The sequence below is a fragment of the Zonotrichia albicollis genome, chromosome 10 (genome assembly GCF_047830755.1).
Source record: "Zonotrichia albicollis isolate bZonAlb1 chromosome 10, bZonAlb1.hap1, whole genome shotgun sequence".
NCBI lineage: Eukaryota > Metazoa > Chordata > Aves > Passeriformes > Passerellidae > Zonotrichia > Zonotrichia albicollis.
Genome location: NC_133828.1, coordinates 13,461,800 through 13,479,990, shown reverse-complemented (window position 1 = coordinate 13,479,990; position 18,191 = coordinate 13,461,800). Strand labels below are relative to the sequence as shown.

At 38.9% G+C, this 18,191-nt stretch overlaps 1 protein-coding gene across 7 annotated transcripts in view; it reads right to left on the bottom strand.

The window, feature by feature from the left end:
- Nucleotides 1–18,191, bottom strand: part of KANSL1L (KAT8 regulatory NSL complex subunit 1 like) — a 61,623-nt gene that overhangs the window by 8,489 nt on the left and 34,943 nt on the right. For all 7 annotated transcript variants that reach the window (XR_012581925.1, XM_074548059.1, XM_074548064.1 and 4 more), the window contains 6 exons: nucleotides 8,632–8,794; nucleotides 5,371–5,481; nucleotides 4,846–4,980; nucleotides 2,467–2,591; nucleotides 1,539–1,663; nucleotides 843–897 (listed from right to left, as the gene is read on the bottom strand). Coding sequence is in view for 6 of the 7 variants with exons in the window: in XM_074548059.1 (XP_074404160.1) it covers nucleotides 843–897; nucleotides 1,539–1,663; nucleotides 2,467–2,591; nucleotides 4,846–4,980; nucleotides 5,371–5,481; nucleotides 8,632–8,794 (714 nt within the window). In the remaining variant the exon portion in view is untranslated. The remainder of the gene's footprint in view (nucleotides 1–842; nucleotides 898–1,538; nucleotides 1,664–2,466; nucleotides 2,592–4,845; nucleotides 4,981–5,370; nucleotides 5,482–8,631; nucleotides 8,795–18,191) is intronic.

Sequence of the window (18,191 nt, the reverse complement as noted above, 5' to 3'; positions counted from 1 at the left end):
AAATAGCTCAAGAACAGATATTGTGGATAAAGGCAGGAACACAAGTCCTACAGTTACAATTTGTGACAGTGGCAGAGACTGAAGGGAGATTAAAGATGTCCAAAGGACAGTAAAACTGACAAATTTCTGGAAAAGAAGCCATAAAAAGATTGGAAGGACAGAAAATCAACCTAGAGACCGGACTTGCTGGCACATTCACCCCAAGGTTAGGAAATGCCTCAAAACCCCTGATTAGGAGAGAAAGGGACCCCCAGCTGCAAAGTCCATGGACATTCCCTGAAGAAAAAGGTACATTTTTATGTCTGGAGGAAGCAACAGCCAGCCCATGATGTGCAAACTTAGCTCAACAGGCAGGCAGGAAATGCTGAAGGTTATGTTGTCCCTGACAATGCAGAAAAGTTTGTTCCCAACAGGAGGCTTGCAGGAAAACAAACACTAAAAAGAAAACTTGCTGGACCCACAGGCAAGATTGCTGAACACCAAAGAGCAAATGCCATGGGAAGTGGCCTTGGAAGGAGAGGATGAGAGGGAGGGCCAGCAGTGGTGGCCCCAGGGGACAGTCACAGTGGGACAGGCAGCATCACAGTGCTCAGGAGCAGGGGGGCAGAGCCTGACCCAAGGGACCCTTCAGGAGCACTGACTGTGCAGCAGCAAGGGGCAGAAGAGCCACACAAACAATGAGCAAGGAAAATCAATGGAATACTTCCATTTCTATCTTCCACTGTAGGGACAAGACACATTTTCACAATTCAAGTGTTATCAGAAATTATGTACCAATTACACTAATGATATATTGTATCTACTTTAAATAAACCTAGTGGTTTAATGAAAATACAGCCTACCTCTTCTTCATCTGTTTGAGATTTTTCTAAAGGTTGAAGTTCAACAACTCTCCAGCTAGAAATAAGACAAGGAAAATCAAATTAAGTTTAAGGTGCTGAAATTTATATTTTCCTTTCCCAACAAAATATCTAACCTTTCCTTTTCCTAACACAGTCTTTAAGATATCCAATACAGTTTTAATAATATTTTTCAACTTAGAAGACAATAAAAAAGCAAATGCATATTATGGATTTAAAGTACAGAACAAGTACATTTAGCCCTTCAGGCAATGTGCTACTAAGACACTGAAGTAAGCAAAGGAGATTAATTACACTGGTTTTGAAACCTAAAGATGTTCTCTTTCTAAAACAAAGGAGAAAAAGGTCTCTAGAATCATAGATTGTAGCCTACACTGTATGGAAAGAAATAAGCTTATTCCACTGTATTAGAATGGCTAAATTAAGAAAAAAAAAAAAAAGCTAAATCCATTTCTGTTAATTCACAGAAAATAGTTTACTATTTCTCATGTGCTATCAGCTGTCCAGTCTTCCTACCACTTTGGTCACATGAATTGAAATGCAAAGATAAAAACCCAAGTGCATAAAAAGATAATCTTTAATACCATAACATTTTCTAATTCCATGTAAATTATATTCTTGGTTAATGTTCTCATGTTCATTTTCATGTCTTTGCAGTTCAAGAGGTTGTGAACAAACCTTGGAGTAAGGATTTCTTTGTACTGTAGTTTCTCCAGCTTTGAGGGTGCCACCAGTGACATGGGAATAACAATGTTGTCTATATCATAGGAGCTCTCACTTCTCAACCTCCTCCTGGAGTTATGCTGAATAATAAAATCAACACAAGAGGATCAGTTCAAATCATAGGAAATAGTTTTTAGCAGATAAACATTAGAACTTCACAAGGAGAAAGGCTGAAATTTAATGGAAACAGAATATTCTTAAGTGCTCATTTATGTGTTCTTTAATGATGATTGACTCCAGGGAATAAAGGAGTGTGTGTTGTGTAAACTGTGTGGGATGCACATTTAAACTCAACTCTGCATTAAAACATGACAACACACAGAGCACCACTAGGCTTAGCAAAACCATGGGACCTGAACCTGAATATTGTTGTGAATTTTCCATTTATTTCAGTAAAATAGTGTACACTGAGCCAGAGTTCTGCTGCTCCTCAGTAAATTATATACCAGGGACTTTGCCTGTATTTCTGCACAAAGGCTTGTAAATAGGGAAATTGAGAACTAACACATTTTGGGACTCTATTTGCACCATGAGGCCATTTTATATAGCTGCATTGAGAAAAAAAGGTCACAAGTGCCCTAGTGTAAAACTGGGAACATAAATCACAGTGTATTTAATGAAATTTGGGGAAAAAAGGCACAATGCCAATAAATGAAATTTACACTCCAGTTCCATGATCTGCAAAACTCTTTTATAAACAAGTACACATACTCAATCTGGAATAAATTAGTTAAGATAATCCACTTAATTCACTGTAAAAATGCCCTGCACTGTCACATGACACTAAATCAGCTGTAAAAGGCACGTGGCTTTGGACTATTAATTTGCACAGACAGCTCTCTGTTGATATTTCAGTTGAGACAGTGGCACATTTTGGGTTTACCTGTGATGAAGAGCTGTGAGTGGGCCGGGCCATGGCACTGACACTGCTTGTGGGAGTGAAACTGCTGTGGGACTCAGGCTCTGCATGCTGGAAGGAGAACGCCTCAAACCGAGCGCTACTTTCGCCTGTCATAAAAGACAGCAATAAACAAGACACACTGCCTGTTGGCTATTAGACTGCAGACATTTTTCCACACAGTAACAGTAAAGTCATTTCTAGAAGCCCACACTGAGCCACTTACAATTTACTGGATACTAAAAAAAGCTATCTAAATAAACATTTGCTATTCATCCTGTCATTGTTGTTCCACAAAACTCATCCCTCTTATTCTATGAAGGATTTCTTTTCATAGAAACAGCTTCATATGGGCAAATCCTGATTCTTTTGCTCAAGAGCTGTCATAAACTACACACAAAGCAATTACAATCTGACTTAGATTCTCTCTGCTCCTCAGCAGCAGTTGGGGTGCATCTCACCAGTTCTCCCAGGCTGTTTCTCCTTTAATAAATGATAAAACTGGCAGCAAGGGTAACAAAGAAAATCAGTTTAAATCTCCAAGTCAATAGCTGTTTCTTCTGATTCACTGCTCCAGATAAATTGTAATTCCTGTTTACTCCCATTCAGTCCAAGTATAAGCAGCATTTAGAGGGATTCACAATTCAGCTACCAAAGTTCTGCTTTCCTTCTACCTCATTTCCAGTAAGAAAGGAGAACTCAGACTTAACATACCAATGAACAAAAAGAATGAGTATTTGGAAAAAGAGGTAAGACTGATCCTAAAGACTGTATTGCACAGGCTGGCTCAAGGTAATGAACTGCAACTCCCTGGCACACAGCTTTTATTTTTGGCCTTACATTAGGCTGACCTTCCTCATGGATAATTTCTCCTAGACAGAGCCCAAATTAGGAATAAATATGTAGTACTACACCCATAACACTAATAAGCTAGAACTTGTGCTCCTCCTCATGAATGCACCACAGAACAGTTTACTGGCACTGGGATGATCCTCGTGATAAAAGACTGCTTTTTTGGTTCCATTTATAAAAAACCTAAATACTATTCTCAGAGGACTAATGGTAACTTCAAAAGGTTTACAGCAAGATGTTTTCTCTCTTTTTAGTGCTCCCAAGCAACTCCAGCTGTTGATCTCAGTGTTCCTGACTAGACTTCAGGAAACTGAGGAACACTGTGCCAGCATCCAGCTCTTGGGGACCAGCAAGTGGAGCAGGTGGCATGGGAAGCAGGATCACTGGTGGTGAAAGGGGATAGGGCACAGCACCCCATTGAACACGGGCACAGAGGGCAAGAGGAGGCTGTACAGCACCAGGGGAAGGATTCAAAGGACAGCCCTCACCTAAATCCAAAGCAGTTTTCAGTGTGCCCCCACACAGCTTTTATTTTCTTCTAAAACTTTCTAATTGATTGGGTGGTCTTGCTTTGGGGTTGTGGATTGTGGGTTTTGGGGTTTGTTTTAATCCTAGATCATAATTTTTTATTAATTCATCTCTGCAGTAATTCCCGTATCTCCACCTCTAGTGAAAGAATACAGTTTTGATTTAATTTTTCCACAATGTTATTTGATCATTTATACCTTTTCATTCTTTCCTAAAGGAAATTTTAAATTAATTGTTCAGTGACTTACTTTCTTCAAATGTCTTGTGAAGAATTTTGTCAAAGGTTTTTCAAAAGTTACATAAATGAATCTGTAACAGAATCTGTTAGGCTTTACATTCTAACACCTGGAGAGGTAAGATGCCATTTATCTTTACTGTGGTATGCTAAATTTTGTATCACATTATTCTACAGAACTTTTAGGGCACTTCCTATTAACTTACCAATGGCTGAAGTAAAGATTCAGTGGTTTAAAACAGAACAGTAACAAGGGTAAAAACACAGTAAGAACTGGCTATCCACAAGTCCTCTAAAAATTTGGAAGGGATCCAGAACCACAAATGACAGTACATAACAAATGAAATATAGTGGACAAAGAAGCCAGGAATAGTAAATGCTTCATTGGGCACATGATGTAACTTTGCAATGTTTGTTTCATTGACTACTATTAAAAAAACCCTTTTGTACTAAGAATGACACTCAGTATTAAAAGAACACAGCTGAACTGCTGAGCAGTTTCCTTTAAGAGTACTCCAAAAATAAAATACAGCAGCTTGTCTCATTCTGTAGGTACACTTAAGAAGAAAGACGATTACTATGCTTTAAAATAGCAAATTATTTTCATGGTGTTCTAAGTCTGTTTCTTCACAAGTTTCATAACAGCATCCTTTTTGGAGACAACTTCTAATCCTCAGAGCCCAGTGATATTCATACAGTACATATTTTAGAAGATGTAGCAGTCTCTTGCAGTGCTATTTTTCTCATACCTACTGCTGTCTCACTTAGATGCCTTTTCTTTCTTCCTTCTGACAGCTGGTCAGGTGTTCCTAGCACCAACTGAGATTTGGAATTAGACAAACAGCCACTGCTCCACTGTTTGACAGAAACATGTGCATTATAGTCTGTAACAGAAAAAGCAGGTATCAAGTTGAGAAATTACTTTTTATCAGTACAATTTACAGGAAATCTCAACTGCTGAACTATTTATAATAGTCCCAAACTTCTGACAGGAATCCAAGTAAGAACAGGACTACAGTCAGGCACCTGGTCCAACCTCCCCCCACTTGTAGCATCCTCCTACAGCTCTGGTGGGATCATCCCAGTGCAATTAGGGAGAACCTGACTCTGTGCTCTGAGGAGAGATTCCTCTTCCACCTAAAACCATATTTAGTTACCTTCTCTGATAACCTGCTTTGTGACAAGTTTATAAACTGAACCTCTTCATAGCATAAAATACTGACAAATGAGTGAAAAACAGCCTTGCAAATGCTAAAACATTTTGCTTTACATACCATTGTCAGCAGATACTTTAAACTCCCCTCCCAAAGATGAGGTATCAGCAGGTTCTCCTTTGATGTCATTATTCCTTAATAATGTTTCAAAGTATATGTGAAGAGGAATATCTAATAAAAAAAACCAGAAATCCAAAGAGTCTGTATTAGAAAGATGGCAACCTCTGAGCCAATGAATTATGCATCAAAATTAGAGCATTGATTCACCCATCACATTCAACATAATGTGTGAGCAATATTGCTAAGGACTGAAACACTCTGGAGGGTGTTGAGTGAGAATAAGACTGGGATCTTCAGTCTTGACCAGCTCCTGCACAAAACCCAGCAGAGTAGAGAGCACACAGTGCACTTCTCCTGTAATGTGAAGAGGCTTTGGTTCAACCTTTTTGGGTACAAGTCATTAATACTTTTGGAATTTGTTATTGCTGGGAGCCTATAGGTATTCTCAAGGTAAATTCCCTCTCTGTCTCCCTGGAAAGGTCCACAGCAGGGCCATGTAATTCATTTTCTAATAGGAGTTCTGATGCAGAATTAGCCTGCAAAACATTTCAAGTGGTAAGGAATCTATCCCCTGTTGTAAGGCAGGGAGGCTTAAAAAAAACCTACCATTCTGAAAAGCCTTTCTGGAAAAAAAAACAAGAATGAAGGGAAATTTAATTAAAAAAAGTGTCAGTGTAAGAAATAGGCCTGACAGCTAGCACATTCAGAATGAGAAGAGTACTGTAGGCAGGCCCAAGGGTGGGCATTAAACTAGATATATTTCTGCACAGTCTTAGCCTTATGTGCCTTCAGGATGTGCCAGGACAAAAAATTTCAACACATTTTGCTGAATAATAAGAACAATTTTCTTTTCAATTTGATATGGATCTAACTTGATTGCTTTATCTTAACACCCCAAGGTTTTTGCTGTGTTTCCTACTCTACTTCCAAGTTAAACAAAGAAGGTCAGAAAAGTGTATTAGTCACAACATTTAAGTAAAAAGAGAACCAAAACATTTCTCCAATTTTGTTGGTCTTTTGGTTTTGTCTTTTGGGGGTCTTTTTTTGTGTTTTTTGTTTGTTTGTTGTTAGTTTTGTTTGTTGTGTTTTTTAACCTGGGAAACCACCTGGGTGACCAAGATTTTTTATCATGTCTTCCTGTATCTTAATTGAAAGGGCAGGAGTGCTTTTTTCAATCAACCCACAGTGGCAGAAATAGAAGAAATCCAAATTTCTTAGATACAAACTACAATTTTCCAGTTATCAAGGTGCAAGTTGAAGGAGGTGCTGTTATGTTAAAGCAATACTGCAAGCACTGACACATCTTTAGTCAAGATTATTGGTAATTTGAAAACAGTGAAAGAAACTTAGACATAGGGACAATTATGCTTCCAAAAGAGAGCACACTGCTGAGCCAGTCCCACTGCAGTATTTACTAGATTGTCTGCAAATTATGGTTCAACTTTAAAGCAAACCACATGAAAAACCAAGGTTGAATCTTGAATTTGAATCTCTTCTTGCACACACACATACACACAAAAAAATCAAACTCCCAGAGTTCCAAAATGAAACAATGTATTTTTAACATACAGAGAAAATGAATGCAAAACCCTTTTCTTTTACTCTGCTGACAATTTTTATATATAAAGATGTGGGCACTGCACAAGAAGTATTTTAAGAGAAATCATTGCTCTGGAAGGAGATAACCAAGAAAGCTGCAAAGAAAACATGAAATGAGGAGGTAGGCTACAACTTGGAAAATTTCTACCATGCATTTATTCACAATAATTCTTTCACATGAAAGAAAATGTCAAATAGACAAGCTTCATGAGGAGCTAGAGACAGCAAAGTGCACAAAGTAAAGCATGAATCCAGCCTCTCCCAAATGTGAGGACTGCATTTGAACAGGAGATAGCAGGTCTAGTACTTCCTCCCTGTCTCAACTATTATTAGCAAGGCTCCTGGAAAAGAGAACAAAAATTCCTTAAGAAATATGTTCTTGATACTGGAATGAGGCTGAAAATATTTTTTCCTCCTCCATCCTGGCAAAGTGTCCAACAGTAGCCACAGCACAGTCCAAAGCTTTTTAGGATTTTTATGATGACAAAGCTTTTTTTCTGAGAAAACAAAAGCTCAATGTTCTTGCTGCACACCCCAGTCTCCCTTAACAGGGAGGTAAGAACGAGCACAAGGGGCACAGACCTTCCTTGAACAGATGTCTAAACCCCTGTGCTGCCAGAGTCACAGGGGATGTGATAGTGTGTGCAAAAGAAGGAAGATTTAGGTGTTTTTTCTGTCCACAACAGAGTTCTAATGAGTGGGGTGTTTGCTGTTGCACTCTTGGAGTGAGTGCTCCATTTCTCCTACAATAATCTCCTCTTTAGCCCTTGCATGGGATGCAAACTGCCAGAACTGAGGCTTCCTCTGCATTCCATGTCCACACTTGGGTCTTCTCTACAGACCAGTGACAAATTCTCCAAAATCAAGCTTAAGGTTAATTCCTGACTTCCTAATACAAGGCTGCAGTGTTTACACTGTCATTCTGGGAAGACAGTGGGTTTGATTAAAGATTCAAACAGTTCCAGCCTCATCTTCAGAATTATTTTGTGGCAAAGAAACCCCCAGAACAGCATAATTTCTGTACTGGTCAGTAACTATCTGGAAATGGGTTTTTCCTAAAACAAAAAACCCCACAAAAATTCAATCCCTTCTGCTGCATTTAGGCTGTTATTTTGAAGTCCCAAGTTCTGTCATGTTGCACCTGCACTAATTTCAGGGCTGAGTCAGAGACAACATTCTATACATTACTGTCCAAAAAGACTAAAAGATCAGATGATAAGAAACCATAAAACCTTCAAGATAATCAAAAAGGCTGACTATCATAAAAATAATTCAAAAACATAAATACAACTTTTTAGACCTAGTCCAAAGGGCCTGAACAGAAAGTTGTTTATGAAAACAACACAACATTGTGTTGGCAAAAGCAGCATCTCTAAAGGACTGACCCTGACTCAATTAGACCCACCATGAAACACCCAAGCACACCTTTTTTCATGACCAGTCTTTCCAGGCTGTAAGCACATTGCTGGTATGAGAAACCTACAAGGTGTGTTTTTCAAAAATCAGGATCAAGGCAAGATTTTCATTTAGTCTAAACTCATGTATTCTGACAGTGTGAAGTTAAGTGAACTAAGCCTTAAAAATCACTGAAAAGACAAATTATTCCACAACCTGCAGAGCTGTCACAAGCACAAGCACTCTTTAAGTCATGGCATTACTCACCTGAAGGGAATGATAAGACTGGATGGAAGGAAGAGTCCAGCTCTTGCACATAATCTAGGAGTTTAGATTCTGTGCTGTACTCACTGCTGCTGGAAGTGGAGCCTGGCACCACACATGGCAACTGAGCTTTATATGGAAAGGAGGCATCTCTAGATGGAAAAGTCTGCAAGAATACACAGAAATAAAGATTAACTTTTTCTTTACTCATGTCCCTCAAATTAGACCAGAAGAGGGAAAAAAATCCAACAAATCAACAACTCAGTGAGTGACACACTTTAATATGTGAATGGGAAGAATATTCCAACAATCTCCAGATAGTCTAAATATGACTTACCTTCACTTACTATGGACAACAGTGCACAGCACAAAGAATACAAACTGCTCCTTCAATGAGGACCAGGAAACAGCTGTCAAAGCTTTCAGATAAAATGTAACTGTTTCAAATCATTCTTTTATCCATCCAAACAAACAAACACCCCCTAAAATTTGGTTCCAGGATAACAGGCATGATATAAATGCAGAAACAAACCTAACACCAGACTAAATAGAGGATCTCATTCATTTATCCCCTTAGTAAGATTCTCTTAGTAAGCATCAGTATCTTTAGTCACCTTGAGCACACATATTTTAATGCAAGAAATTATAGTGAACATTTTGAGCACACTTTGTACCTAAACCAAAAAGGCAAAGTCTTTATCCTGTTCTAATTAAAACATCAGATACAGATAAACAACAGAAAGAAGAGATCCAGCAATAAACACAGAGAGGGATGCATTAAGAACTGATGAATAGGTAGCAACAGGAATTACTAGAAAGAGGAAAGGTGCAAAGGAAGATTAATTTAGCTGCTTGGCTGCAAAGCTTGTTTAAGTATGGAAGGTAAAAAGATGGATGGCACAGAACTGGTCAATGGGAGGGAGCAGGACTGAGGCAAAAGGCAGGGTGGAAATGGGCAGGAATAACAGCAGAGTGCAGGCCACAGACTGAGCTCTGAAAGAATCCAATGTGATGATACAAGACAGCAGCAAAGCCTGGTCAGTGCTTCAGAATGTGCTACAAAAGCACTTCAGGGAAATAGCGTGGCATAAGCTACTTTTTTACTGGGTGCTTGGGTAGTAACCCCAAAGACACTGACATTTTTAGGTTTCTGGTATTTCACCAAATGCTGCAGATCCTGCAAATGGGAATGGAGAGAAGGGGACACTGGATTACTTAGGGGGAGTCTCAAGCCTATCACTGCACCAGCACACATTTAGCAACCCCTGGGAAACAGTTCCAGTGTAAGAAACTGTAGGAATAAATGACATTTTCTTAGGACTTTTTATGAAAACATGTAGCATCAAAGGTGAGACTCAAAGAACATTAATTGCATTTTCTGTACTTCTGCTTTCTGAATCAAAGAAAACTCTTTCTCCTGCCTAAAATACTCCAGGCTGCACTTCAGCACTGCCACTCATGAATTAGTGATGCAGGGATTGTATCTATCACACAAAACTCCCTCCACTTAGTCAAAGCAGTCCTTCTGCCACATGGCATCAATATTCACAACCCACATTATCTCAGAAAATATTACATTAAGAAATTTCCTATTGAAGTCGGAGGGAGAAGACTTATCTTCTTTCATCAGCATCAACTCCAATTTATTAATCAATCAGGCACTTTTTATAACAGTGTTAATTCACTTCATGCATATTGCAAAATCTGAGCTCCTGATAAGCTGTAAAAAAAACTTCAGCTCTTCCTTTTGTTTACAATACCTAAAATTAGTTTACTGAAACCAAAATCAGCATTCTCACCATTATATAAAAAATTCTCAAAACCTTTCATATCTGTTCTCAGACCAGCCATCTGTTCCCAGTAGCAGCCAAAGACAAAACAGTCTGAAAATCTTGTTGTTTATATAAAAAGTAGCTAAAAACCTTAATTATTTACAAAATCAAGCTTAAAAAAAACTACTTTACAACAAGCTTCTATATTTCCCTCAACTGAATACCTTCATAACCTCTTTCTTTAAGCCATACTTAAACCAAGCTCTCCACAATTTCCCTTTTTTCTCAGTTACTGAGTTCTCTCTGCTGGTACTGTATCTCAGAAATTACTAAAATCAAGTAATCATGTTATGATGCTGGAGCAGAGAACACAGTGATGGTGGGGAGAGGTACTTGTATTTAACTTTCTTTTCCCCTCCAGGAAAAAATTCACCTAAGTCCACCTTGGTCTCCATACACAGGTGTATGCACAAGCTTATAACTTAACCTGGAAAGAATTTTTTCCTAGCCCAGGACTCCTTCAAATCAATGTTCTATTATTTTCCTGTGACAGACATATGGGACTCTTCATCTGTTAAACTTTAAACATCTATAAAGTGTTGGCAGAACTGGGTCCTGTGTTTGAAAACACTAGAGGGATAAATGCTAAAGTAAACTTTATGTTTCCCATTATATGGATCATTACACTAAAGCTTAAAGAGCTTTTAGGTACTTGTACCTCAATGCACTAAGGACTTGCTTTTCAAAAATGCACAAAAGCATATTTCTTGTTGATATTTGGGTTTTAGAAACGAAGTCATTTACTCAGTTTCTACTCCTTAAGCTGCAACAGCACCACTTCTGCCTGTCCTTTTTTTAATAGAGGTGAATCATATTACAGTATATAAATCTCTCACTCTGTTTAAAGAGAAATTCCCAAAAACTGATCAGTAAAACTACCTAGAAAGTAAACAGATGAGACCAAGACATTCAGACATCCAGACCTTTAGTCCTTACTCACTTTTTCTTGCTTTAATTCACTTTAGCCCCAAACACATCCAGATTATTAAAGCTGAGCCAGTTCAAAAACATGCATACAAGGTCAAACAACCTCACAGTCAAAATCCATTTTGAAACTATATTAAAATCCATTTGCCAATATCAGTAGATGGAGAATTCTTTTCTTCACCTTGCCTGTGGTAGGAATTACAAAACCTTATGCCTCAATGTGTCTGGAATGCTCTGGCATCAACACCTAATGACATTTTCATTAAGCCAGTTTGTAACCCAAAAGAAAACACAAACTTCATACAAGGAAGAGCAATTTTATTTAAATGCCTGTGAAGCTGCTAGGGAAAAAAAAGCTAAGAAACTTTTCAGTCTGTGCTCCTAGCTACCAAATCTGGTTTAAATTTCTGATGGAGTAGTCTTCCACTGGATAATGCTGAATTAGTGAAATCATGATGTCTCTCAGAAATGCTGACTTAAACTCTTGATGAAAAAATTTCAGAAGCCCTTAGCACTGGAATTAAAGCATTTTACTCAAAGAAAGTGATTCAACTTTCATTGAATTAAAATGAAAGAATTGTTTATTGGAAAACCAAACTCTTCCTGCTTCCAATTCTAAATCGAACACAGTCTACAAACCAATTGCCTTTTACTGCAGTCAATTATTGAAACTTTACACAGCAACAAAAAAAAATCCACCAAAACCCAGCTGAAAAGAAGCCCACATGAATATCCATTCAGCCATGGCAGGAACACCATGGCACACGGCTTTTAGGAGACAGCAAACCTGACCATGATGCCAACCCTTCAGAAAGCAAGAGAGGTTACAAAACTCTTATCAATCTTCCCCTTTCCCCTTGCTGTGCATCACCTTGTACATCTCCTGAAACATTCTTCTTCATTACTGAAGTACAAAACCTCAGGTTTCCTGAGCTCAAGCAGATGTGAAGGATAATATTACATAAAATTCACTGTATTAGAGAAAACTCACTGTGTTGAAGAGGAAGTGAGGAGTGTACAAGCTTTAAATATTGAACTAAAATAGCAGTTCTGGTTTAAACTTATGAAATGGAATGGTGTCAACCAACACACTAATTCTCCAAAGTATTATGACTTTTGAACTAGGATTTTTCCCCCTTAGTACTGTTTTACTGGGTTACAGAAAACATAGAGAGCAATTAATTTTGATACTCAAAACAATTCTTGTGCTTGCTTGTGACAGACTGATGCATTAGACAAAGCAGAATTGGCTCATGGCTCTGTTCTTGAAAGGTCAAGAAGGCTGAACTCTACTGGCCATCCCATCCTTCTGCAGAGAAAAAAGTGTGAGTCTATAAAATGTGACATAACTGAAAGGAAAAACGTTTTGTGCTCCCATTTAAAAAACTGTGAAGTGAGTTTCCATTTTGTGGTTTCAGCTACTGATCACTAAAACTCCCACCAGTTTTGGAAACATGCCCAAGTGTAAGAGTACAGAGAGCCACGGTTCAATTATGCCACTGTGTCTGAATCCAGGAAGGTAATTAAATTAATTCAAATACACTCTGCTGAATACCTGTCACATCTGCTCCTCATTACTCTTATTAAGCCCAAGAAGGCAAGGAAAAATGCACTTATTCTCTCTACAAACACACTCTCAGGAGTTTTCAGCAATATCAAAGAAGAGCTCTCTCCCTCAATATTCAAAACTGTTCTTCAGTAAATGGGTAGCAGAGATTTAACTATGGGACTCAAGAGAACCTCTCTGGGGGTGGCTGACAACTCACCTTTGAACACCAAACACCAAACACATCACACACTGAACGACTTTTAATCCTGTGCTGAAGTTTTTATAGAAGTTAAATGGATGTGCTTTCCCATACATGTCAGGTACAGGGATGCAAGCTGCCTCAGAATGTAAAATTCAATAAAAATAAACTGGCAGATCCTATGGCAGAGATCCATTTTTTTTCAGGAAGAGAATGGAGAGTTTCATAAAACACTAATGAAAACTTACTCAGCCTCCAACTTGTCACAAATTCAGATTTTTTGGTCAGTACCTACAAGGAGTGACAGCTTCTACCATTCTCAGAGATCACTCACTTCTCCTAACCATACATGGAGTTCAGTTTCTTTAATCCTGCAATAAAGCCAATGGGACTTTCACCTGCTCTGTAGAAGTGTATGCTGTCTTCTACATCCTGAAACAAAGATGTTTTGTTCAACTAGAAAATCAACTGAAAATTCAAGGTTAGTGCTCAATCTTTGACCAGTTAAACCAAAAGAAAGAAAGATCTGTTCATCCACAGGGATATCTATCTTCTCAGAAACACCATGCAGAAATTAAGAGTAGATCAGTAAAAGATTACAGAAATGTCACTACACCAAAAGTGAAAGACTGTGGAAAGCATGAAAGCTTTTCATTCTGACAAAAAAAAAAAAAAAAAAAAAAAAGGGAATTCACAGGCTTACTGGCTTGCCACAAACCTCAGAGGATGATCTAGTTCTACTGGCAATATCACAGACTTGCAAAGATAGAGGTGTTTGTCCCCTTCCTTTCTGCCTTCATGCCTCCCTCCCTCAGAGACACAATTCTTGTCACACATTCAGAATAGCTGAATGTGGATGAGAAAATTCTTTTGCCACTCAGTTTTCATTGCTTTTTAACTAACAGAAGGCCTTCTTTTTTAACTTCCAGGGTTAAAGCAACAATTTAATTAACTAGTATTTTAATGTACCAACTTGGTAACCAAGGGATTCTCCTTCCCAGCCCACAAGACTGACATATCCACAGAGATACCACACCACTTCCACTAAACCAGTTTGCAGGAGACTTGGCAACAAAATAACATTTTTTTCAGAAGTCAGCAATGCCAGGAAATGTGCTGAAGCAGGTGGTGGAGCCAGTATCTAGGGATACCAAGGAAGAAGATGACAACCAGTAGATTCCACCCAATGCAACTTCTTTCCTCCCAGGTACAGACCCCTAGCAAACAGCATTGCTATTTAGCAAATAAGATAAAGGCTATGAATGCTGGATATAATACAAATTATATGTATCAATATGTGTATTATATAAAAATAAATATATATACACATTCTTTCCAAAAACCTGAAAATGAACAAGAGTTGGGGAAAGATCCACATGTATTTATCAAGTGGCATCAACAAAAAATACCACTGGCACAAGACATGGACTGGGAATGCTCCTGAACACAGAAATCATAGAACCAGCATGAGATTTAAATCAAAATAAGAAACTCATACCCTACAATTTAAATACTTTTCTCCTGTCTGCTTTGGAGCCTTCTGGACAAGCACTCACTTTTTTTTTGCAAACCACTAAATGAAAGCAGATATTCTGCTCTTACTTAAATCCCAGTTGAGACTGCAGAGAAGAAAATGTGGCAATATGCAACTGCAAGAGTTGGCAACATTATACCAACTGTTTGCCTGTGGTATCCAAAATGTAAGTTTTTGCACCTCAATTCCCAGCTTTCAGAGTGCTGGCACCTTTGTAAATTTGAATTCTGTTTTCTCCATATGCCTCAGTCCTCACAACCAACTCTTTCTCTAGCAGGTGGAATACAATTACAATGATAATTTTCAGATTAAAAAACCCCACCATGATCTACAACTCTGCAAAGAAACAGACAGGGACAAAATTCATAGAACTCCAATCTCACTGCCCTATTGTCTCTTACCTTTACTTAGAGCTATATGAAGTTTTTATAGATTAAAAGTCTACATAGCATCAATGACATCTCTTGGCAAAACATGACTTGAAAAAAATGGAATTAATATCCTTTGGTAGGATATTAAATGATAAACTAACAAAATATATTGGCAGAACAAAATCCTTGTTATTAAAAAAATCCTGCACCAAGTCACACAAATAAAACAGCAAAAAAGAAAACATCAGGGCATGTCAGCTAAGCAAACCTCTCTGAGAGTTTCTGACTAGTACAACACTTGTCTGCTTTTAAAACTTTTAGTATGTCACAGATAATTTAGTTCCTTCGAGTGCAGGCAAAAAAATAGCAGGGAACAGAGCTACCAGAGCTACAATTTTCCTCACTATAGGAAAAGGATTTGCAGAAACACAAGGTATTAGACTGGAGAATGTGGGGTGGGGGAGGAAGGCAGTTATAAATGCAACCACCACTGAGAAATGATCCAAGAGGTGTTTGTGCCTTACAGTCCTGACACCGATCTGCTACTTACACACCTTCTGGGTTTTAATGTTTAGATACTGTTGGCCTTCTTTCTCAGCATTAAAACTATGTAACACACATTTTACTGGAGACAATGGCCCAGAGGTTGTGACTTGCCAGCTGTAACAATGCAAAGGAGGGGCAGATCCAACATTTTGAACACAGCACTCTCACACTTCCAACTCCCACCTGCAAACATTGTCTCCTCCTACTGCATCACACCTGCAGCTTTCTCCTTTGTGCTGCTCTGCATGAAAGTTTTATCATTCATTCATTCATTCATTCAAACATCATGCTGAAGAAAGACACCCCTACAATCCTGTCCTCTAGACTGAAGCACAGATTGCAATCCCAGGGTTTGCTGTGCATTACTCACAAGCAAGAAATGGCCTAAGCTCTCACAAAGCTGTTTAGATAAAGATACAAAACAGATTCCAGGGCCAAATGATGACTCAGGGATCATCTTGTGGTACTTAGTCATTCTAAATTAGGGGACAAATGGATTTGGCCCCAAAGGCTGTTTCAAGTTCCTGAGGATATTGGATGGTGGCAGATAAACCAAACACCCTGCATCCTGTTTTATTTATCTGCAGTCTGGAAGGTCTTCTAAAGTTTCACAACTTCTGTATTTTCTTTTAGATATTACCCTGTGTAAGCACCATTTAACCAGCACAGCAGGGGAAGGTGTAGTCCTTCTCAGAAAAGAAACAGCAGAGGACAATATAGGGCATCTCTCCACAGGCAATGGGAGGCTTCTAGGTCATACACACTCATTGTAAATGTATGTGGCATGGCAGGAGATAAGAGAAAAAATGTGGCTGCCTTCCCAGTGACCTTATGAACTAACAGATGGCATAGCAGTTCAGTTTCATACTTTACTTTTCCTAACATGGATGTTAGGGGGGTGAGGGGGGAGAATGAGCTTCCCAAATGAATCTGAAGAGATGTTGGATGACACTCTGAATGCCACGCAGATGCACAAAGGGTACAACCAGTCATTGCAATGAAATCCCAGTTGAAAATTCCTCAAAGCTATCCCAGCATTTCTTAATGTCCCACACACACAGAGGTCTGCATTTTGCTGGGATTCTCTGCTCATAATTCTTTAGTCACCATCTTGCTCAAATTACTCTGCAGAGCAACATCTCCCCTCAGCACTGCCAGGCACTGCTCACTGGCTGCTCAAACCAGGCACCACCAGGAGCTGCAACATTCAGGAGATTCACTTTGCTCCTCTGATTTTGGCAAGCTGGAATTTGTTAATTCCACATCTGCTGCAAGACTCCCAGCTTGTTTTCAGGCCAGTGATGTTAAAGGAATAGGGGTCCTCACAGATTGTGGTACCAGGGGTTATATCCACATGTTAAATTTGAAATATGGGAGAGGCACTTGCTAGAGAAGGCACACTAATGTTACATTAAAAATCCAACTATTTCCTATATGCTAAGAAGTTACTCATTTTTTCTGTGAAAGACCAGAGGAAATTTGCTGGATTACTCTGGGGAATACAAATGCATTTTCAGAGAAAACTAGATATCAATCCAGAACCCATTCCCCATTTTGCATCCTTGCCCTTAAACATCTGCCTAATCCAGAAGGCAGCCTGGGCTGATGGCCAGGGCTCTTTCATTACAGGATGAGCAATCCCATCAACAGCTGGGTAACCAAGTGCAGCAAGTGCAGGACTAAGAAAGTGACAGGGCCTGTTAGAGTAAGATTTGTTGAATGAATGATACACTGCTGATGGCTCTTAATTTAAAACCTTGATATTGATTTAGGTTTGGTTGTCAGAATGTGCTGGAAATGTCCAGTCTAATTTTATCACTTATTTCCTTAGCAGAATCCCTGATCCTTTGTTTTTAACCAACATTGTGTGAGAGGCTTTGTTCCCTGCTTTACCTTAATTTTCAAAACTTAACTGAGTTTGGCACTTGCATGATGACTGAAGCTGACAACTCAATTGCTGCCATAATTTCTTATTTTCTCAAGGAACAAGAGCTACAGAATCTGTTTGTAGCCCATGATGTAGTTCTCCACATTGCCTCTTGGTTAACTTTCCATGGAAAGTACATGGACAGAAGAGTCAAAACACAGAGTTTTGAGCTGAGAGCTGCAGTAAGCATAAATAGCATTCCCTACAGGGGGGTTTTACCCCACTGTTTTTGGGACAGTGACACTGAAGCTGGGTTAATATAAGGCACCAGAAATGTCAGGAGTATGGAGCAGACACACAGTTGCACCAGCTCTGATACTTGAAGCCTTAACTAGTAACCTAAAAATGCACTTTTTGCTCACAGTCTACAGCCAAAGGTTAATTATAAATCTTTCTTTGCAGCCTACAAGTCAAGGTAAACTATCAAGCATGCAGAGCAGCTAAGCTCTGTATCTGGTTGAAGGTAAAAATGTAAACTCTGCCTTGAACTCCTGCTGTCAGGCTACAGGCATGGAGTTCCTGATCACGAGCCTTTACTGATATTCACTAGCTCTGGCCCACTTCTCAGAACACAGAGACATAGGCAGTGCTTGCAGAAATATGAAATACTTGAACCTGCAAGACAAGAGGCTTCCAGAAAGCCCTGCTATCTAGAAACTGCATCTGGAGTGAAAACCC